This window comes from Triturus cristatus, chromosome 2_1 (genome assembly GCF_964204655.1).
Source record: "Triturus cristatus chromosome 2_1, aTriCri1.1, whole genome shotgun sequence".
NCBI lineage: Eukaryota > Metazoa > Chordata > Amphibia > Caudata > Salamandridae > Triturus > Triturus cristatus.
Window position 1 is genome coordinate 1013329515 of NC_140581.1, and position 24058 is coordinate 1013353572.

Genomic DNA, 24058 nt, shown 5'->3' on the forward strand with positions numbered 1-24058 from the left:
TGGCTGGAGCTGTTTTCCAGAAGGCGTGGAGCGCCAGGCACAGTGCCTTGAAGGTGACTCTCTGCCTCACTGGCAGCCAATGGAGAGTTTTTAGAGCAGGTCTGGCTGACTGAGTGCGCGAGATCTCCAGCAATGTGCGGGCTGCACAGTTTTGGACGACCTGCAGTTTTCGGAGGGTTATCTCCGGTGCCCCTGTATATAAGGCATTGTTCGAATCCAGGCGAGACTGGATGAGGCCTTGCATCGCCACCTTTTTAGCCTCGAGGGGGAGTAGCGGGAGAACCTCCCTCAAGATTCTAAGTAGGCCGAAACAGGTGGAAGACAGTTTTTTGGCCTGAGTAGAGAAGGAGAGTTTATTATCCAGCCACACCCCCAGGCTTTTGACACTGTCCTTGGGGGTGGGAGGGGAACCCAGAACATTGGGCCACAGAGACGTGAGGGATACGGGAGAGGGAGGGCCTAGGAGCATAAGCTCCGTCTTATCACCGTTTAATTTTAGGGAGGAGTTGGTCATCCATCCCTTGACGTCCACCAGGCAGTTTAGAAGATCGGCTGCGGAATGCCTATTGTTCTTCGTAGCCAGCGAGACCACAAGCTGGGTGTCGTCGGCATATGACACAATTTTAATGCCATATGGTTCGACAACACCCGCCAGTGGCCTCATGTAGATGTTGAACAGTACAGGGCTCAGAGAAGAGCCCTGTGGTACTCCGCAGCTGAGAAGTTTACTCGAGGATACCATCTCTCCATCGAAGATCTGAAACGACCTCCCAGACAAGAAGGAATCGAACCACCTTAAAGCGTCACCTGAAACTCCGATGTTATGGAGACGGTCCAGCAGGGTGGTGTAGCTGACCGTATCGAAGGCGGCACTTAGATCAAGGAGGATCACTGCCACTGATCCTCCCTGGTCCAGTATCCTTCGAGTTTCTTCCGTGACGGCTAGCAAGGCGGTTTCAGTGCCATGCTTTGGTCTGAAGCCTGTCTGGGATGTGTGTAGTAAGGAGTGGTCCTCCAGAAACTGGACAAGCTGCGCGTTTATGTGCTTCTCTAACACCTTGCTGGTCCAGGGGAGAAGTGAAATGGGCCGATAGCTGGAGAAATCGTTTGGGTCCAGACTGGGTTTTTTCAGTAGTGCCCGTACCATGGCCTGCTTCCAGGCTGTGGGGACTGAGCATGCGGAAATAGAGCTATTTAGAAGATCTCGGATGACAGGCAGAGTGACTGGGCTTGCCTGTAATAGAACTTCTGGAGGGGCGGGATCGCGGGGGGAGCCAGATTTTACTTGTCGTGCCACCTTGCTTAAAATGTCAAGATCCAGGGGAACAAAATGCTCAAGGAAAGGCTGATCTGGGTGCCGAGGTGCTTTAGGGGGGGAAAAGTGAAGTGTATCCGGAGTTATATCAGAAGTGGGGAAGGTGGAGTAGATTTTTGTGACTTTATTATGAAAAAATATGTTATAGTTAGCTGTACATTTCACTCGTAAAAAACCAATGAAATTGCCCCGTTATAGTTAGTGCAGGCAACTATAACTCACGCGACCGCAATCCTCTGCTGATGCTAATACTGTATTTAGACACTTATTTGCTCATGTCTTCTTCCATTAAATTTTAGCTATACATATATTACAAATATTTTTTTTTCATAAAGACACATATGTCCTCAGCATAAGATTGCGGTCGTGTGAGTTATAGTTGCCTGCACTAACTATAACGGGGCAATTTCATTGTTTTTTTACGAGTGAAATGTACAGCTAACTATAACATGTGTGAAACCTATGGTTTTTTCAGTGAATTTGCAAGGTTTTTTAAATGCTAATTCCTAACTATAACGTGTGTGAAACCTATGGTTTTTTCAGTGAATTTGTACGGTTTTTTAAATGCTAAGTTACTTTACGCCATTCGTGGCGTTGCGCGCCCACTTTACGCAGTTAGTGCCGTGCACGCACGGTGGTCACATTATGCGGGATGGGCCATGTAGGCACGATGCGCTTCGCGCACCGTGCGCACATGGGGGACATATTATGCGCATCTTTTTGAAATGTATTCTTTGTTAATTTTATATCTGTAATGAGCCATGCACAAATGGTGCCCTTCGGGCACCATTTGCACACTGGGTGGGGAAAATGTGGATTATTTAAAAAAAAAAAAAAAATTTTACCGTACGCGTACAGTAAGCGTAATCGGCGAATTACCGAAAAAATGTAAATGTGGGTTGTTTGGGGACCCCTATATCAATGCTGGGTGGTTAGGATGTGACGAAACTGCCTCTTTAGCCATTTTTTGGCTTAGTTTTTGCTGCCCAACTCAGAGAGCGAGAGAGAAAATGGCGGCCGTCGCTTCCTGGTTTCGACCGATTCGAATGTTTACTAAGATCTAAGAGCCAATCAAAATCGCGCTCGCGCACGCCACCATACGCGTACGGTAAGCGCACCGTAAGCGCACCGTAAGCTGGCTCAGATATGTATATTGATTTAAAGGCTATTTTCTCAATCTACTGAACAGATTTACACCAAACCTACAAAAGGCACTTCCTTGACCTGAGGACTACCTCTCTGCCAAATTTCAAGTAATTCTGTTCAGCCGTTCGGGCTGTAGCTGTGTCTAAAGGTCCTATGGAAAAATGCATGGGAAAAACGCGTTTTGGGACCCCCCTTTTATCTCAGCCCCCGCTTGACGAATCCCCCCGAGACTTTCAGGGTAGGAGCGGAGCGTAGCGCGCCACCTATTTTGAAAAATTCGCGAGGATTCGTCGACCGGCGCCAAAGTTATTCAAAATAGAATGTTGCGGATTTCCTATGGAAACTTGGTCCTAACTATAACTACCTACTGGCGACCGCCAGTAGGATATATATATATATATATATATATATCTCTCTCACATTGCCAAACGGAGCTCTAATGCCGGCACGCGTTTCGGTGATAGACCCCAGTATGGTCTCACCTTCTTCAGGACGAACTGATAATTTACAGACAACGAGATGGACGTGCCTGGAAAGATAAAAAGGTACAACATGCTTTGTATACTCCCTACATCAGGATAATTTTACCATGAATTCAAACATCAATCACAGAAACAGTAAAATCTCCTACAGTTATAAAATTAATCAACACTCGCTGACATTTTACAATTGACTGAATGTGTTGTCTCGGGCTTTCGATACAAGAAGTAGGCTGGTACCATGTTTGTGAGTTATATAAATTAATCAAATAAAGAACGACTGAGCCAAGTAATGTAATTGTGGTGGCTTGTAAAGTGGAACCCTGGTATAAATTTCAATGACCCGTCCCTTAATCTCCAGTGACATGAAAATAATCAAGCAACCTTTAACCCTACTGGAGGATGATTGAATAGCAGGTCCAAAAAATTTTATAACCCTCAAAGAAAAAGGTATTGGTAGTTGCCCATGTTTCTTGGAGGCAAATCAGGGGAAATCCCCTGATGTTACTTAACCAATTCTTATCCCTAAACTTGGAAGCAAACCCAGCCATGTTCCAACTAATCAAGTGTAGATCATCACTAGGGGCAATAAAAGGCTCCCCCTGCGGGCTTGCACTATAACTTTCGAAACTGGGGTTGATAATATCTGATGCAAGTCCCGCCCCTAGGGATTCCGGTCCAGTAAAATTATGGGAACCCTGTATAAAGGTACAACGTGCGTCAGAGCCTACGCGTTAATCATAGGAATCCAATTGGCTCAAGGGGGCGAACTCAGTGTTGCAGTCTCCTTTTGACCATTTCCTTCTCCCAGAAGTGAAATTATTTGAGTCTTCAAGCAACTCGGAGGTAACCCCTGTTGGGTTCTTTTCCTGAATACCACCATGCCAGAGGGATCTAAAAAGAGGCTTTGCAGGCCTCGCAAATCTTGTCAGAAACCAAGATTATTCGCTGAAGATTCATGAAATCCTATATTTAGAGAATGCATCTACTGTTTCTGTATTCATTGAGCATGTACAACGTCTAACATTCGAATTGATGGTTTTAATGCTGATGCAATTAAAAGAACCTTACTTTTCCTTTCAGAAAGTTAATGAATCCTGGAATAACTTGTATGCCCCATCAGATCAACTCTACACATGGAATCCTAAGTCTACATATATTAAATCTCCACCCTTTTTTGACAACTTGGTATGTGAATATTTTCTCTTGGTAACTTTTTATTTTTTTGTCACACTTATGAGAATGGACTGCATTTTGTAATGTTTTTTAGTTAATGGTGAACTCTAATGGTATTTTGGGTAAGTTTTTGGTGTACTGATAATGTGCTGCCTTCCATTGTGAGATCTTTTATAATCCCAGTATGTTCATAGTAGTGGGCTTTGCCGTGGAAGCATCTGTTTTGACAAATGCACATATTGTTGGGCAAGCAATTTTTCTAACATAATTTTGCATGCTATGAAATTGCCCTTTCTGTGAAATACAACATGGCATAATGTTAATGAGCAATGTTTGTTCTCCTAGCTCTTATATCTGATAGAGGATAGTGCAGTCTGTCAGTTTATTAGGTATTTAATGGGTTAGACATATGTTTTTGTCTTAGCGGAATGGGGTATGTGAAGGAATACTACTACAGTTGTCAGATGTGTACGGTATCTGCTACTGGTACTACAGTGTACCCAATGTTTTGTTTTTAATAGTGCGGTGCAGGGATCATCAGACGCTGCTCAGTGTGTGTGTGACATGTCCTTTGGTGAAAGCATGAATGTCTTCATTTTACAGATGGACAGTAAATTAGTAGTTGTGTGGTTATGTTTTAAATCCGATAACTAGTGAGTTAGTCCCCGAGGGTATAGTTAGGGTTTGGTACATAGGGAAATGCGTTTTTCCAGTTGCAAATGGCTTGATTCTGTAAATCAGACCGTTTGCGACATGAAGAGTATTGTACATCTGGCCCATATTTAATTATAGGTTTAAAAAACAATGCTAAATTTGTTATTAATGACAAAGCAGCTCACTCCGATAATCTCATTATATGCTGCCAGATGCTGTATGTGAGTGTTTTCTCTTTCCAATCAGAACATATATTTGTGACCTTTATGAACAGGTTCTCCACCTGTGAAGGTCCCTGCTTTAATATGATGGCCTGGGTCCGCAAGAACTTCTATCATGTCTGGGATAGCATGTTAAGAGCATGCACTACCTGCCATTCACTATGACCTAAAACTCCTAAAGAACGTGGAATATTTTTGTGGGTTTGAGGTCAAGTATTTGAAGCAAACATCCTGTGCAACAGAGTTGATGAGAGAGTTCTCTGTGGCTCACCTAATGCCTCATCCTCTCAGAATGTGGGTATCATTGACGATCTTCCACTGGCATCACCTGCTCTGTTGCTTGATTTTGTGTACATCCTAGGAATTATGTTTATTGGACATAAGTCACTTTAGTTTCAGTTATGCAAGAAATAATGTTTCGTCCTCCCATTCAGTTCTTCTATTCCGGATTGACCTGTTGGCAATTATCTCTCGCATGTTAATACCTTTTCAAACATATATTTGACCCTTATTGCTCTAAAGTCTAGTCAAACAGGATCTATGCAGTCTACTTCTAGAACGTAAGTTTCTTGGTAAATTATGAATTTGAGAGTACTCCTTTAATGTTGTCTCCTACTCTTTGTGGTACTACATCATACGCTGCTGCATTGTTGATCACCAACTATGTTGTATGTGCAAAAAGCAGTGCAGGTAAAAAGTTTGAACACAAGTCTTTTTTTTTTTCTTTCTTCCTAGCTCCTCTTTTAGGATACAGTTTACCCAGTCTCCATAACTAGGTTTCCTTGCCTTTAATGTGTGGGACATGAGGGAGAGAATTGATTTCATGAAGCCTACCTTTGTCCAGGGGATGTGTCACTTTCAGAAACTCCTGCACACCCACTCCATGCAGCCTGTTCTGCCTGAGAAGTGGCAGAGGCCGCTGGACCCTTTCCTTTGTTACTGGAAGTTCCATCTGCTTGAGTGAATTTGTCAATGGCTTATCTTCTGTGTGGCGTCTGCTCACCTAGCATTGGTGACCTGAGCTGAGCACAAAAATGTCATTTTAATAACCACAAATTAAAATGGGTCCATCCTGTGATATCTTGGTCCAGAAGCTTCAGACACAATAGGATATACCTAGAAGTTAAGTCTTATAACTTTGGAAAAGGCAGTGCTCTGTTTACCAACGACTTCCTACTTTGGTCGCCAGAGCATGATCAGTACTTTCATCGTTGACTCCGAGAGAGTACATAATGTAGAATTCCAGAATAGTCTGTACACTATTGCAAGCAAATATGTTGCCAGGAGCTGTGCCTTTGCTGGGTTCTGTCTGTTCTCAATGGGCTCATGTCTGGATTCCTACATGAAACTTTGCTTCTGAGACCTTTGATTAGCAGCTTGAACTGTAGAGCTATGGTAGTGCTCCTGTAACATAAGTTGGATGAGCCTTCACTCTTCAAAATCTACCATAGAGGCCTTGTGAGTTCTGTAAATGTGTAGTCTAGTTCCAGAGGTGTGAGGAGTTTGTGCACCTTCAGGCCCTAGAGAAGAGTTTAGTTTAAATCACCTGAGTTTCATATACCGATTCTATCTTGTTTTATATTCCAGAGATGCAGCTATTATTATTATTATTAATAACTTTAACAATTTTTATTGATAACAAAAAGCATCAGTACAGGCATTACACACTGATTACAGATATCAGTAGCAAGGTCGGACAAAATCACTGACACTTCTCCATTTATGCAGAGTCAGAGGATACTTAGTACTTCTCTCAACTACCACCATAACTGTCCTTGCAGTGGTAACATCTTTACACAGTCCATAAACATTTTGAGAACAGATGTGTAGTATCTGCACTGTCATTCTAATGGTGGCTGCCCGGTGATAGGGTCCCTGCTGTCCCATCTCGGAATTCCATCAATGTTCGCCTCTCCCTTCTCAGTTCCACTGTAGGAGAAATGCATACGTCACCCCTATATTTATTCCACCTTCCCCATTTACTGTCCCACTTTTTGGGGCAGCCTCGCCCCTTAAGCACAGTCTTTTCAGCCACCATGGCATAATCCATGTCGTTCGCCCAGTCCCTCACCCGTGGTAGCACGTCAGACCCCCACTTCTGGGCAATGTTGCGTTTGGCTATGGTTCACCCCATGGTCGCCCACGATTGTTCTGACTGGGTGAGATCTATTGCGTCCCAAATATTGAGGAGGCACACCTGGGTGGAAGGCTGAATGGGTTTGCCACAGGCCCTGGTTAGTTGCTGAGTGACATACGGCCAATAGTTTTGGATGTGGGGGCAGTCCGAGAGTATGTGCGTGAATGTACCAGTCTGGTTGCATCATCGTAGACGGAGCGAGTCAGGCCTCCTGAACAACATCTTTGCATCAAAATAAACCCTGTGGAGCACCTTAAGCTGAACCAGTCGGAGTCTCATTGGAATTGTCACCTCCCTGGGGGGGAAGCAAGCGCCTCTCTCCAGTCATCATCTCCCATTTCCCCCAAGTCGCGCACCTAGCTCTCTTGTATCTTCAACATTGGATCCGTCCGATTGTTTACTATTTTTTTGTACGTGAGGGAGATGGCTTTGCGGTCCTTGGGATCCAACAATAGTCGATCTTCCAGTGGGGAGGAATCTGGAAGGGGGCATCCCCGGGAAGGGCTGCGTCAATGGCGTGACTAATTTGTATGTATCTAAAAGTCTCAGAGTGAGCAAGGTGGTATTTCGTTTGAAGGTCTGCAAACGTGGCCTTTTTACCCTTGACCCAGAGGTCCCCAACCCTAGAAATCCCAATCAGGTCCCACTTGTCGAACTCTGGGAATGCACTAAGGTGGCCTAAGATATCAGGTTCCCACAACGTAGTAGCTTTAGTAAGACGATTGTGCCACCCCAGCTTACGCTGGACCGCGTGCCACACCACCACCATGCGAGCCGTGGGGCCGGTCAACTGCAGTTTACCATGGTTCGTATACAGTGCCCTGTTGTTAACCCCCTTTCCCCATCAGCTACTGATCTGGCCGAAAATTGGGGTCATCGTGTGGTCCGAATGCCCGTCTATTGATGGCTGTCAATTGTGACACCTGATAATAAAGGTGCAAATCTGGCAGTCCTATACCCCCATCATACGATCCCATAGTGAGTTTGTTTATGGCAATCCGTGGACGACGACCTTCCCATAGCAATCCCTGCACCACCCCCTCAATTTGCGAAAAGTAGAAGTCTGGGATCGGATTATGAGCATTTTCCAGGGCATAAAGAAATCGTGGGAGAGCGAGCATTTTAAACAGGGAGGCGCGTCCCAAGAGAGTTAGGGGCAGTGACCTCCAATGCGTGAAATCCGACCTCAGGCGTTGCAGGGGCTTCTAAAAAAGATTCACGTCAGGTGTAAGGAAAATTCCCAAATATCGAAAGCCCTGGTCTACCACCGGGATGTCATTACCTCTAGGGCTAGATGGGGGTTCACCCAAGAGTGCATACATTTGAGATTTGGACCAGTTGATCCGATACCCCGAATGTGCCCCAAAGATGTGGAAAATATGAAGAACCCGATGCAGAGATCGTGCTGGTGTGGCCAAGTATAATAAGATATCATCCGTGTAGAGCGATATGCGGTCCTCGTGTTCGTGGGTCCACTTCAGGCCCCTGATTTTGGGGTCGCCCCTCACCCAGACCGCCAACGGTTCCAACACCATGGCAAAGAGGAGCGGCAACAGTGGGCAATCCTGTCTTGTGCCCCGCCGAAGGGGAAAAGAGGTAGAGCAGTGATTATTAACCAGGACATGCGCCGTGGGCTGCTCATACAACAACCTGATCCATCCAATCAGCCTGGAACCAAACCCCATACGGTTGAGGACCACGAAGAGGTAGTCCCATTCGACAGTGTCAAACGCCATCGTGGCATCATGTGACAGTAAGACCGCTTCCTCTTCAATCGTATCGATCCTCCCCAGCACCCCGTGGACCGGGCGAAGATTTCTAGCTGTGTTCCTACCTGGCATGAAACCCGACTGATCTGGATGGATCAAATCAGGTGCGGGAGCAAACGATTGGCCACGAGCTTGGCTAGGATTTTCGCTTCCACCGTTAAGTGCGGGATAGGGCGGTACGATTTGCACTTCTCCGCCGGTTTGCCGGGTTTATGAATCACCACAATGGCAGCATTACGGATATCGGTTGGGAGCACTCCCGAATCCTAGCATTCGTTATAAAAGTTCAACAAGTGTGGCGTCAGCTTCGTAGACATAGGTTTAAGGAGTTTGATGGGCATGCCATTTGGACCCATCGCTTTACCCGACCGAGCGTCTGCTATTGCTTTTTGGACCTCTTCCACCGAGAGATCCGCGTCAAGTTTCTCCCTATCTTGAGGCGAGAGGCTCGCCACTTTGATGGTGGGCAGAAGGGCGGCGGCCAACGAGGCCTGCGAGTGCTACGGGACCCGATAAACTTCTTCGAAATCCGTGATCAACGTACCATTTGGGCCTGTTACCGCCCTTACCCATTTCGCAGCCTGTTCCTTACGCTCCAACCATGCCAGGAGCTTACCCGTGCGTCCACCCTGCTCATATATACGGTGGCGCGTGGCCAGGGATCGCAGAGTAGCGTCCTCCAGCAGAAGCTGTTTATAGTCCTGCCTCTTTGAGATGCAGCGATTATTGATAGTTACCAGTTGCGGTTGGTGAAGCCTTGAGTCATGGTGGGTGCCAGAAAATCGTGACTGCAGACCTAAAGTGTGAATAGTATTAAGGAGTTATAACTAAATCTGGGATTGTGCTGCAGGTTTAATTTATTTTGTATCTTACTTTTAGCATATCTTTTTAACTATCTGTGAATAAACCATATGCTTTTCATAATTTAGATAATTGATTGGACTTGTTATTGTGTGTTATTTGCTACTGCATTGTTGGTACGGAAAAGTCGTTTGCATGGTAATGGATGTGTACCCCTGTCCTGAGTGCCCAACTATACCGTTGTCCAGATTCCTAATGCTGATTTTTGCTGTCATAGCCAAAAACACGGATCATGCATGTGTGCCATGATATAAGCCTGTCCCACAGATTGCGGTCTTGTTGGACAGGGAGGTGTGCCTTAAGTGCTCACATACTGGTAGAAGGCTACTGCCTTCACCAAAGGTTAAGAAGCATGAGCACAGTGGTGGTAGCGTACAGTATAGTGATCAGTAGGAGTGAAAGTCCTTTTTAACCTCTTTGCCCGTAGTGAGGTCTAGAGGCCCACTCCCCTAAAGTTCCACTGTTATATGCTCATCTTTGGCCTACATCAGTTAGATTTAGAATGCTGTGCAGTGCAGTGCAGGAGTGACTCGGCGCTGTTTTTAAATGTGCCTGGGAAGGGTACAGTACAGGATTAGCTGACTGAACCTTTACCTGCCGCAGATTTAAACGCATTTGCGATTAGCGCTATTTTTAAAATCTAACCCTCTTGTATGCCATTTGATTTGTTTATTCTTTGTTATCCCCTGATTTTAGTCACACTTCAATCCGCTTACTTGCACATTAAAACTTTGCTCCAACACCGCTCTTTGGCGGATCACGTTACTGGGAAGTGTGGTGATCTTTTTGCAGCCATCTTGGTTTGGGAAGGAACTGCCAGGTGTATGCTGGGTGCCATTTTGGGGGAGTAGGCGGGCAGTGCAGGCTCCGACGGCGTATTTAAACTAGCCGTCTGCACGCGCAGCGGTGACGCGCAGTGGTGTGCGCCTCCCTGCGCCGGAGTCGTGCCAGAGTCCTGCCCGTCTGCGCTCGTCCGCGTCTCGGGAGTGTCCGGAGCAGGACGGAGAGGTGTCTATTGCGGTCTATGCTGGTAACACCGGTGGTTAATCTTACCGGTATGGTATGTTACAGTGCGGCCGATTTACTTGCCTTGCGCCCCCCTAGTGGCCAATGTCATCTTTCATTTCCTGGCAGTCGGCTTTTTCGAAAAAGCTGTTCTACTTGTGGGTGGCGGCCTCCAATTTGCACCGGGACTGCGCCTGACACCACTCCGCTCCCTTTCCAATGCCACCTTCTCAATACCAGATCCGTGATCGGTCACTCTTTGGATTTTTGGAACTTATTGTATAATTCCGATATATCATGTTTATTCCTCACGGAGACATGGCTGAGTGACTGTTCAACACCTGACCTTGCCAACGCCATCCCTCCGGAATATAACATCTTTAGGAGGGACAGAACATCTGGTAGAGGGGGAGGAGTAGCTCTTGTGGTCAATAAAAACATCCCCTGCTCAACCTTTCCGGTAGAGAACATTCAGGGATGCGAAGCCTTAGGCTTCACCCTTCAGCTCTCCCCCCTCCAGGCTTGTACCGGGATTCTCTTGTATAGAGCCCCGGGGCCGACTGGGTCGTTCTTTGATGTACTACAAGTCGCTCTCTCTGTCCCCTGTCTCAGATCAGAGCACTGCATGCTTCTTGGGGACCTCAATATCCACATGGATATCGCAGCGGACCCTGACGCAATGAAACTAAGTGACATTACAAATACCTTAGGTTTGTCTCCGTTTCTTCTAAAGCCAACGCATAACAAAGGCCATACCCTCGACCAGATCTTTTCTACAAAAACTATTGTGATAGAGTCCTTACAACCGGTACTCTGGTCTGATCATTATTGGGCCCCTTTCTCGGTACCTGTCGCTGTTCTCACCCGGGTGAGAGAATCTATACAGACCTCGCGATCTTCGCGCCCTTTCCATCTACTTTCGGCGGAGATGTTATCTGAGGCCCTTAATTTCTTTCCATGTCCTCTTCCGGGTACGTTGGAGGAGAATCTCAGTCTCTTTCAGAGTTGGCTGACAGCAAGACTTCAGACCTTAGCTCCCGAAAAGAAGCATAAATGTGGCGAGCGCAGAGTGTCTGCCCCATGGTTCACTCCCCAGTTAAGGGAGCAGCGGCAGGGCTGTAAAAGGGCAGAGAGAGTTTGGCGACGGGCCTATGACCTGACTGAGACAGCAAAATTTCGAGGATTAACTAAAGCCTACCATCAGTCAATTTGGAAGGAAAAAAAAGCATACTTTGAGCGTCGAATTGATGAGGCTGAAAATGGCTGTAAGGAAATTTTTAAAGTTGTTTTGGATTTTATGTCCCCTGCTGTTTGCACTCCATCTCATATTCATTCCGAAGAATGGTTAAAACAGCTTGCAACTTTCTTTACGACCAAAATTACAACTATTCAAGCCTCTCTTCTCGACCCTAGCTCACACTTGGCCGCAGGTTTCTCATCCCTCCCTGTATTTAGGGAGAGTTCAGGCCCTTCTCTCTCACTTTTTCCTCATCTTTGTCTTGACACCTCCCTGGAGCTTCTGTCTGGTTTGAAATCAGGTTCTCCACTTGACCCGTGCCCAGCTAAACATCTGGGGAAGGTAGCACCTGCTTTAAATGCTTTACTGAATCCACTCTTGAATTCTTCATTGATAACAGGAGTGGTCCCACAAGCATGGAAACATGCCTTGATCCTGTCATTGATCAAGAAGCCTACCTTGGACCCCCTCATCCATGCCAACTATAGACCTATCTCCCTTCTCCCCGCCCTGGAGAAGGTGGCCGAGAAATTTGTTCATCGGACGATTTCTAATTTCATTGAGGAGCACGATCTGCTGCACGACACGCAATCTGGGTTCCGTGCAAATTTCAGCACAGAGTCAGCCCTCTTAGAGGTCACGGATGCCATCAGGGAAGTACTCGACTTCGAGGAAGGGCTATGTTGGTAATGTTAGATCTATCGGCGGCGTTCGACACCGTCCCTCATGATCGCCTCCTTAAAAGACTCGGAGTGCGGCATTCAGGGAACGGTGTGGAGTTGGCTTAAATCTTTTCTAGCCGGCCGCCGACAAACGATCTGGGCGCCTCCTTTCTCCGTGGATATGTCTCCATTAGAGGTAGGGGTACCGCAGGGTTCCATCCTTAGCCCCACGCTATTTAATATCTTCATGGCTCCTCTGGCGGCAGTCGCGGAATCTTTTGGCGCCCAGGTCATATCCTACGCCGATGATACCCAGCTCCTGTTCACTTGTGACAGGGGCGGAACTTTCGATGGCGTACAGATCAAGGACTGTTTGGGGGCGGTCTTCGAGTGGTTTAGGTGTAATGGGTTAAAGTGTAATCCCGACAAGTCGGAGTTGCTCTTTTTTGGTTGCACCTCTGAACCAGACTGGAAAGCCTGGTGGCCTCAAGATTTGTTTCCACCTGACAGTGTGTCACTCAAGGCAAAAAACCTGGGAGTAATTGTGGACAGTGAACTGTCTTTTGGGCCACATATTTCGTGCCTCTCAGGTAAATGCTTCGGCATTTTACGGATGCTGAGAAAGTTCCTTCCTCTTTTGTCTGTTCAGCATAGGAAGACTATTGTTCAGGCTTGGATTGGATCGCGACTGGACTACGCAAACGCCCTTTTTTTGGGCCTACCAAAATATCTTTTGACCCGTTTGCAAGTGGTCCAGAATTCGACAGCCCGTGCTATTTACGGGCTCCCAAGAAGAGCCGGCGCCACGGCCCTTTTGAGAGACTTACACTGGCTGCCGATCATTAAAAGAATTCTTTTTAAGTGCCTGACTTTTGCCTTTAAGGCTCTACAAGGCTCTTGCCCCAAGTACATAAGGAAACGTCTTTCCCGATATGTACCGGGCAGGGCCCTGAGATCATCTTTGCTATCTAAAATGACAGTCCCGGTCATTAAGCGTGCAAGGATGGGTGGTCGATCCTTCCGCTACCTAGTCCCGAAGGAGTGGAATGAATTACCACTCTCTCTTAAACAGGCCCGAGTCTCCTTGCCTTTAGAAAGGAGTTTAAAACGTGGCTCTTCACTAATTAAGTTTTTCTAGGTAACCTGAGTCTCTTTTCTGTCTCTTTTTTGCAGTCGCTATGTTTTGTTTTTGTCTGCCAATGTTCTTCAGCAAAGCGCCGGGACGCTCCTGGGAGTAGCCGTGCGCTATAGAAGAAATAAATTAACATAACATAACAGGGATAGAGCAGTGCTGTGCAGTGCATGCTCGGTGAGTGCGTGTAGTGGTTGTATGTATACCGGAAAGGGATACATTACATGAGCGATGCAGTGACCGCATGTGCTGGATTTATGTGCATGAAGGGTGAAGTGTTGTGAACTGTGAGCCTGGGGAAAGTTCAGTGTTACCTCTGTACCACAGGTGTTCACCAAAGTGATGATAGAAGTCACAATCCACCTTCGGACATTGGGTATTCATGTGTTCCCATACCTAGAGGACTGGCTGCTTGAGGTGGGCTTTCTGCACTCTGCTGTAGGCCACCTCCTAATTACTAACTCCTCACATCTTTGGGGCTTTCGATCAATATGCCGAAGTTCCACCTTGGCTCCAAACCAAGGATTCCCTTCATTGTCACTAGTCAAGGCCTTTCCACCACTGCTGTGAATCTAGGACATTCAGGATTTGATCCAGATGCACTGGGCTCAATCCTAGGTTTCTTTGAAGATGGCTCGATGGCTTCTTGAACTCCTAGTCTCATGCATGCTCCTTGTCCCGAAAGCCATATCACACAAGCAGGCCCTGCAGCGGTACCGCCGGTTTCAATCGGTCCAGCATAAGGGTTGCCTCTCTGAAACATGCAAATCACACGAGATGGCTCAGGTGGTCTTTGGTGGCAGACAAACGCCAACCTGATCGCAGACCACTCTCCTGTCCCCAGACCTTACAGTTGTGACAGATTCATTATTGCTAAGCTGGGGGGGGGGGGGGGACATAGGGGGGGGGTGGGGCGGAATTAGGAAGCCTCTTGGTTCTGGCAGACATATGAGTCTTCTGGAGCTTTAGGCGACCTGCCTGCCCCTCAAAGCCATCTGCTGTCCATTATGGGGAGATTGGTGCGGTCCTCATAGACAACACAAAAGCCATATGCTACTACAACAAGTGGGACGGGGTGGAGTCCTAGATTCTGTGACAGGAAGCACTTCATCTCTCTGGAGGTGGCAGGACCAACAGAACATCTTCTGGTAGCCAACAATCTTGAACGCTCTGTGAATGCCTGAGCAAGTGAGCTGAGCAAACTCCAACTAGTAAAGCACGAGTGGCATCTCCATCCCAGGGTGACAAGTGTTGTATGTATCAGTGTGGGATGTTCTGGTGAGATCTGTTCACCACTGTTGAACATGCAGCACCAAAACTAATGAGCACTGGAGGTTCTTCCAGGAAAGTCACTGAGATTCATTCTGACTGCAACTGAGCACTGGTGTCGGATCTGCTGTCCAATCTGGCTATGACTTTGAGAGGCTTTCCTGTCTCAGCAATAGGGGAGGGTAGTGCACCTGAATTTCCGCAACCTACACCTCTGTGTGTGTGTGAAGATTGAGCAGCAGCAGTTAAATATGTTCCATCTGCTAGCTACAATAGGTGATGTCATCCTTCCAGCCCGATGCTCTCTGACAAAGTCCACTGGTGCTGGGAGGAGTTCATTGCCTGGTTTGGCATTCATCATATCGACCCTATGCAAGCCAGACTTTCAGATGCATTATTGTTTGTTCTATCGGCAAGCCCTGAAATCCTGCTGGCTAATTGTGCCAGGGCCAAGGCTGTTTTTTGAACCCGCTCTACGTCTGCAGGTGCAGAGGGTGAAAGAGTAAAAAAAAACTGATGTCCGCACTCAGCTCTGTTACTTCTGGGGCAATATGGCGGCCACATGATGCCACCTGTCGGTGCAGGAAGCATTGCAGTAGAATTCTCTAGATTCAGTCTGGCAGCTGGGGATCTACACTAAAGATGAAGAATCTGTGGTTAGAATGACCTTCCACCCAAAAGACTCCAGTTAAGCAACTTGTTCATGTAGACATGTTTGGGGTGTAAGTATTTAGCAGTGAGACTCTTGCCCAGCATGCATCTTCCTTTAGGGACATTTTTCATTCAAATGTGTAAAGGGGGTGTTATAATGAATGTTATTATCCCTGCTGTCTTTGAGGAGTGTTATGCAAAGCATTGAGCAGGTAAGCCTGTATTCCTCATGCAATATTGGACACTTGAGTTTCCTACTAAAAATATAAAATCTGGTTTCAGCTCCCTCAAAGTTTGCCAAGTTCTTGACTTTTTATTAGGAGAGTTGGGACCTAATAAATAGCACCTAGAATATGCCTCAAACTGGAAAAAACTCCCATTTGAACTGTCTGACCATCCAGTATCTCTTAGACAGGAGTTAGTCGTATCCCATTCTTTCCTGCCCCTCCAACCCCCCCAATAACTTCCCTAACATAGAAGACCTCAACATTCTTAACATCGAATCATTATAGAAAAATTACATACACTATGACATCATTGGATTACAGTACTCAAATGTGAGAATACCTGTTGCACAGTACAATTACTTCACCACTGGCAAACGCTTTTCTATTGAGCTAGGACTGGTTATGTGCAATACTAATCCCCCTCTGAGACTTTCTGCCTATGTACCATCTACCTCGTCCATCTCCTTTCTTTCTCCACACCCCATTTCCACTTGTATATTAAGTCTCCAGGACTTTCTTACATCTGAATAAACTAGAGTTTACCCACAGCATTGTGTGGATGAAGTATTGGTCTGTTTTATTTTTTTTCTTTCTCTGTATGCTCTTTCAGCACCTATTCTAAAAGATTAATATTTTTGCAGCTACTTCCTAAACAAGGCCTGAAGGCATGCATGTATGTCATAACCCTCGGTTTCTTGCCCCAGGTTCTTGATTTGAATGTTGTGATGTTTTGATCTGTTTTGCAGATCTTCAGGTTTTTTTTGTGTGTGTTCACCTGAGTTTCTAGACTGACAGTCGAGGTTGTCATTAAAAAGATGGATTCCAACATGAGCTAATCTAGCAGCTCTGTTGCTTCAGGTTTGGGCTGCAGGATTGCAAGTCTTTAATTCCCTGATACCTCTCGCATTAAACTGGAGCTTATGACGATGCATTTTGAAAGATTTATCAAAGTTTCTTTTGATGTCAGTAAAGCAAGTCAGAGGATCCTCCTTTGTAAGAGTTGGCAGCGAGGGGATGAATTGTTTGCAACTCTTTTGGTGTCTAATTGCTGTGGTGTGTTATTTCTTCCTTGATTGGAGAGTTTCTTTTGTTTTGCTAGCTTTGCGATTTGACACATAGACCACAGAATACAGCTAACAACATAGGCTTCGGAGAATTCAGTACACCTCTATCTGCTTACTGCATTCGCTGTCATTAGAAGAAAAATTTCTCAAGTCTGTTATCCGGCTGGACCCTCGTTTTTCTTTACTATGATCATGCAGTGTTCTATGTCCTGCATCACAGGGGTTCGCTGTCTCTAACAAATCTCAGTTATTTTATTTATAATCTTCCAGGTGATGGAAGAACCACAGCTTTTGAAGGACTGAAAAGATACACCATGATCCCCTGTGCTCTTATCCCTCACTCAAAGCTTTAGTGGCAGCCATGCAGGGACTCTGGCTGCTGCACTTTCCTTCATGGCTTACTGCAAATCTTCTTGCATTGCCTCTCTTCCTGCTGTTGAGGGAGGGAGATAAACTACTGGGTAGTCCATCCAAGTCACCCATGCGGTTTACTCATTAGCCCCTCTTTGTTGTGTACTGGAGTTTGGGAATGCACACTGTTGCGCCTCAGTCAAGCATCAGGTAACCGTGCCTGGAAGGTCTCAAACATTAAACTTGTGGTTTCATTCCTGTATCACTCTGAATCTGATTTTGGGATTAGGATGTTTTAAACCAGATGCTTAGCTACCTCCTAATTTTCACATCCACAAAGGACAAGTATTTTTCTCAACATCAATAACTGTCGATAAACATTTAAGGCATCTGATACCCATTACAAAGTCACTGACAATTCAAGTACTGTTCCATATGTGTGTCCTCTCTTCCAACAGATGTGCTTGTCTATTGCATTGACTTTCTGCATATTGTACATACAGTACAGATATGCCACTGACTCAACGTTTGTACTTTAGACCCACTTTTTTAGGTTGTTGCACTGTTTCATACCCACTGCATACCTGTGGCACAGTTTTGTTTTGTGGTTACTGTGGAGCAAGGGTGTGCAGAGTGGAAGGGTCACGTATTTTTTTGGCAGAAAGGTGTGAATCGGATTTTATGTAACATGCCTGTGCCGTTGCCATGGAACATATTGTCACCTTGTACTATATGGGTTGTAAATGCCACAATAATATGAAGATTTTATTTAATATGCTGACTCACATTTTTTAAATTTAATTTAGACAATGGATCTGCAGCCCCAAAAATCAATAAAGGATGCCTATGTGTTGTTGAACCTGGGGGATTCAGTAACCACCGATCACATTTCTCCTGCTGGCAACATTGCACGAAACAGTCCTGCTGCTCAATACTTAACCAGCAAAGGGTAAGCTGAATTACAAATGTTTAAGCCACCGGTGCCTGCTCTGGGCCTTTACTTTCTCATTTAGTTCTGCTGCATTTTAATAGCCTTATCAAGGTCCCCATATTCCTACAATGTTCACCCAACATTGCTTGCCTGTTGACCAGGAATTTTCATTTGTGCAGTCTTTCAAATACACCAATCAAGTCACAATTATATGCATCTCTTTCACCCATTTTCATAGCTTGAATAAATCTTCCTTGAAGTTTTTTTTTGTGTTGTATTTTTTCGCAAAAGAACACAAGAAAGAAACCTACATGCAACAATCTCTCACACATACATTTCAGTACTTCCTTACAGCTCTTTGATTCATACGAGCTGATAGGGAAACATTATTTTTGTGTGCCATTTTGATGTTTTGCTTAGCAAAATCAGATAGCATTCAGAGTTCTATTGTCAATAACATGGGAATAGTTTTTTTGAAGGACATTTGCCACCCCATCATCTTCCCTTGTCATTTCAGTTGAAACTGTCAAACACTTTTGAATAATAGCAAACTAATAGTCGTATCTGAAATTTGCATGCATTAATGAAGAGTCGAACTAGGAAAAAACATATCAATTTTTACAGATTTGCAGGCTTCGCTTTGTTCCTGAAGAAAGTGTTTTGAAATGTTTGCTTCTCTTTCTTAAAATGGAATACCAGAAATGTGTCTTTTGGAGGTCATCTCATCTATAAATTGGATTTGCGAGAGTTCCTAAAATTGTTTTGTAGCCTCTGCTACAAAATGTGTTTTGTTCTCAAAAGAAACCCTGCTGTTGAACTGTAACCTTCCTGTTGTCAAAATATATAGTAGCAAAACGTTTTTGTAAGATTTTAACCACTATGTAATAATACATACAGACAATACATTTATTGAATATGACCCGCATAATACATTAATCATAACAATTAATGAATAGTAGATAAATTTTCAACCGGCACAGTAAAGGTAATATGAATACAAATGACATCCATTACAGAAATAAAATTAATAACAGTTACGCTGTTTTATCTCTGATTCAATTTATTCACAGAGCCAATGTGAATTTTGTTGGAATATATCATAATTTGTAGTTTATGTACAGATTATAGTAAAGCTAGTTATCCAAATATAGCAAAAGAGAATCTTTTAAATGGAGAAAATTATCTTGTGACTCGAGTATTAATTGTGTCCCCGAAATTCAGTGATATTAATTTAATTTTCATTTTCTTTGTAAACGAGACTTGCTCCCCAGATGGAAAACCAAAATCCAGGACCTCGATTGTTTTACTCTTATTCCCTTCATATCCTTCAAAATAGAATGTTATTGGTTTAATCTCAGTTGAAATCGAGTTATAAAAAGATTTGAGATGTAGAGGTAGTATTTCAATCAATAGATGTATGGATACTTATTTTGTTCGGGGATCAGTTCAATCACTTATAATTTTTCAAAATCTCCTTAAAAATATCACAATGAAAAGGCATTTGTTTTAAGGAGCCAGCCTTGTCAACTTTGGAGCCATTGTGCTAGCGAATAGTAGATTTTCTTTAATTAGCCTTTTGATGTGGGGAATCTCTAAAAAGAATTGTGCAAAAGAAAAATGTGAGTCTGGTCAATTGTAGCAATCCTGTATGGCTGTCCTTTTCAAAGTCCGATTTTGCCACAATTCTTAACCCAGTAATCCAACTTACGTTCTTCATTCCACTTGATCGTGCAATCAAGTAGTATGTTGGAATAATATGTGCCTTAGCAGTTAGTATACTTTAGAAACTCTTTTACCAGCATGTCCCTTCATTCTAAGCAAAATCTGGGTTAGGGGGTAAGCCGATGCCAGATGGGCTGTGTCCCCAATTTGTATTTTTCTTCTTTATTTATCTATCTACCCTGTTTCATGTGTGGCAAGCAAATGTTAGAGTAAACCCCTTAATCAGCACCAGAGGAGGAGAGGGAGTGTGTTTTGCCTGAAGAATGGGCGTGGGAGAGTGAAGAGGAGCAAATGCAATATTGGTGTCTGATTTCTTGAGTGTCTTGTGTATTTCTTCTTCAATTGTTTTGATGCTGTCTAAATGCTTTACACTTGTTCCTTTGTGGAAGCCTGACTGCTCTGGGCTACAACTACCTAAGGTCAAGTGAAAGGTTTGACAACCGAAACCTATTGGTCCTCACGGGGTCGGTAAGTGTATTACAATGTGAGGTTGAACAACCACACCATATAATACACCTCATTTCCTCACAAACTGCCCAAGTCATCAGGGCATTTCCCTGGTAGTCAGCTGTCAGGCAGGATCTTTGAACGCCAGGGCAGACAAACTCAGTCGGCAATTCTTAGCAGATCGCGAAGGTAATTACCCCCGAGGTGGTGCAGGGCAGTTTCCAGCAATGGGGAGGACTCAACCTCGCTCACTTCGCCACCATCAAGAATGTGTTGTACCTACTTTTTTGTGCATTGGATACCCAAGACGAGACTCTTTACTCTTAGAGCGGAGCTCTGGACCCCTGTATGCCTTCCAGCCACTGCTTCTGCCCAGAGTTCTAAAGAGTATCAATAAGTCATCCTTTTAGTGGTTCTGGAATGGGCCAGGAGAGTGTTTTACACAGAACCTCCTGGTGTGAGCATCTGGCAACCATTCAAGCTGCCACTTCGGGAGGATCTTCTAACACAGCAGCAGAGCAGAGTCCTCCATCGGGCATGGGTAATCTACACCTCCATGTGTGGAGATTGAATGGCGACATTTCATCACTTTCAACCTCCCTCCCGAGGTATTGGATGTCACTTGATGGCCATAAAACCCATCTATGCTGACGCTGGTAGAGGTGTGTGTACTTCTTGTATGATAGAACCGTTGCAAGCCATGTTGAATGTTGTACTATTTCTTCTATATGTAGTCCAGCAAGTACTTGCTATGTCCACTGTTTAAGATTATTCAAGCTTGTTTGTTTACCAAATTATCCATTGTTTGAATCACCTTTTGTGATGTGTCTTTTGAAAATGTTAGTTCACATGTTTCCACCCATACCATTTGTGATGCTGCAGTGGGACCTTAACCTCGTTCTTGTATACTTTGTGTATCCCATTTGAACCAATGCACAGCTGTCCTGTCTTTTTTGACTTTCAAGACAGGCTTCCTTATAGTGATTACATCAGCTTGTTGCATGAGTAAGGTCTGTCCAGCAACCATATACTTCCTTTTTTTGTGGACAAACTAGAGCTACAGAGTGCGTCTGCATTCCTGCCCAAGGTTGTGACGCCTTTTCCTGTCAGGTAATCCATAACTATTCCAACATTCATTGCTACACCTCATCCATCAAAGAGGAGGAAATACGCATCATTTGGAACCCAAAAAATCTTTGAGCTTTTACATTGATCATATCCTGGACCATCAGGTTTGCGATCAGATCTTTGTGGGGATCGCACGAGCAAAGAAGAGTAAGGTACTACAGAAAAGAATATTTCCGATGGATAGTTTTATGCCTGGATAAGACACAGCCCAATGAGGGCTTGAGGGCTCATTCCACCAAGGCTGTTACCACTGCATTGGTATATGCAGTGCTTGTCTTCGACATCTGTCAGACTCCAACTTGGGTGTCCATTCACATGCCCATAAAACACTACTGCCTTGACGGCAAGTCTTTCAGGCGGGACACTTTGCCCATTTGTTCCTACAGGGCTTTCTGGTCTGAATAATTTTTCAGGCCCACCACAGGAGGAAGTACTGCTTTGCTATCTATTCAATACCGGAGGAATCTGCAGTTAAAAGTATCAATGAGAAGACCAAGTTGCTTCCCTTTCTAGTTGATACTCTAATTGCTGATTCCTCACTGACACTTCCACCTCCCCGTTCTGTGGAATGGACGCTTGTTCCCATGATAAAAAGGTTGCAATTCAACATGATTGGTATTTCGAATCTGTGATGTCTGGCGTTGTGACCATATGAGGTACTTTGAAGACCTGATAACAGACTTCCTACTACACAAAACCCAATTTTTTGGTTACTTTCAGCTTAGGCCCGCCCTAGAAAGCTATGACAACAAGCTACTTACGTTCCCAGAGTTCAATCCCCTGAAGCTAAGCTGGTGTCGTGGACACCCTGAGAAAGAATGGCATCTCACAGCTTTACAGATTACTCACTAACCGTTTACTCTCCCGAACCCACATTAAGGATTCTGGCCAGGTTCTGTGCCATTCAATGCAAGTGTCTTGACAAATATCATTACAAGCAAACAATGCTGTAGGTGATGGTGAGGGTGAAGGACCCTTATTGCCAAAGATGTAAATCCCACCCAGGGACGTACTTCACATGATCTGGTCCTACCCATTGGTGATTGAGTACTGATGTAATATTAGTAGCATGTTGGGAAAGGTAGTAGATATAGCTATGAACTTAAATCCCAAAATGATGCTGCTTGGCATTTTGGAATATTTGCCATTGACCTATTAGTAGAAAAAGAAATCTGGCATGCCGTTGGCAGGAGGAAAACGTCTCCGCTCTGGGTGAATGGGAATGGACTTCTGTGCCAAATCAGAAGGACTTGTCTACAAAGTGAGAGGCGTGCGGAGGAAACACTCCAAAATATGGAGTCAGTGGTGGGATTATACAGAAGATGAGATGATTGGCTGGGGTTCTGTATTACGTTTCTGTCCTTTTCATTGTCTGAATGTACATGCATATTATAAACTGTCCTTTGGGTGCAGTAGGTTGCCATGGATACATTGGCTGTAATGTGACCCTTCTATTTTCTATTGCTATTTCTGCTTAATCTCAAAATCAAACAGATTTTTCTAAAGAAACATCCCTATTTAGAGATCTGCACACTGTCAAATGTGATCAGTCAATGACTGACTCTGCAGCCGATGATGCGGGCAGAGTTCAGAAAGGATCCGACATCAGACCACATGGGTGGTGATTATATGTGGCTCCTCCGGGGTGAGGCAGAGTTAACGTAGATCTGCATGACGCACTTACCTGCGCACAAGGGAATTGCTGAAAAGCATTTTCAGGATCCTGCCAAGGACTGGCTGCCAGCTCTCCTTTAGGAATTGATGCCATTTAATTTCAAAGCCTATAAGTGAGCAGATAGCTCTGATTACGCCTTAATCTCTGAATGTGTGAAATGGCTAAACTTTCCTGTTTTATTACCAAGGTGACATATAAATACAGACATGTTTAAAGTTTAATTTCTAATCAGAAAAATTAGATTGCTAAACTTGAAAGATTATTCATGACTTCAAATAATATAACTTGAAATGTAACTTGCACATGTTTAACAGCATAATGAATACTGTTCTGTAAGTGGTAGGAAAGGAGATTATGAATTAGTGAACGATAAAGCTAGAAACAATTTTAATGCCAATAGATCAGAGAAACCTGTAGCTAATTATTTGTTTATTTAAAAAGCGAAAAGAAAAAAACATGCCATTACAGATTCAAACTAGAAATTATTAGTTTGAATGACCTAACTGACGCATTTATGAAATTTAATTTAAAAAATATAATAATTCAGGAGAAATGCAAAATAATATAGTATACACAATTTGTTTACATCTTGAATTTGATCTACCATTTCCGAAAAAAGACAAATAACTTAGACTCTCCTATTTATATTGATAACATTCAAGCTGTCATTTACTGTCTCAGATCTGGTAGCCACATTTTATAAAACAGTTTCATCTCACTTAATGCTTTATCTACTACCCCGGTTTCCTGAAAATTGTGACACTAACTTTATTTCTTGTACTTACACTGAAGCCCTAAT

At 44.3% G+C, this 24058-nt stretch overlaps 1 protein-coding gene across 4 annotated transcripts in view; it reads left to right on the top strand.

Annotated features, from left to right (window-relative positions):
• The window catches only part of ACO1 (aconitase 1), a 364042-nt gene that overhangs the window by 264624 nt on the left and 75360 nt on the right, over window positions 1–24058 (top strand). For all 4 annotated transcript variants that reach the window (XM_085634885.1, XM_085634871.1, XM_085634895.1 and 1 more), the window contains 2 exons: window positions 4024–4128; window positions 18163–18305. In XM_085634885.1, the coding sequence (XP_085491011.1) occupies window positions 4024–4128; window positions 18163–18305 (248 nt within the window). The remainder of the gene's footprint in view (window positions 1–4023; window positions 4129–18162; window positions 18306–24058) is intronic.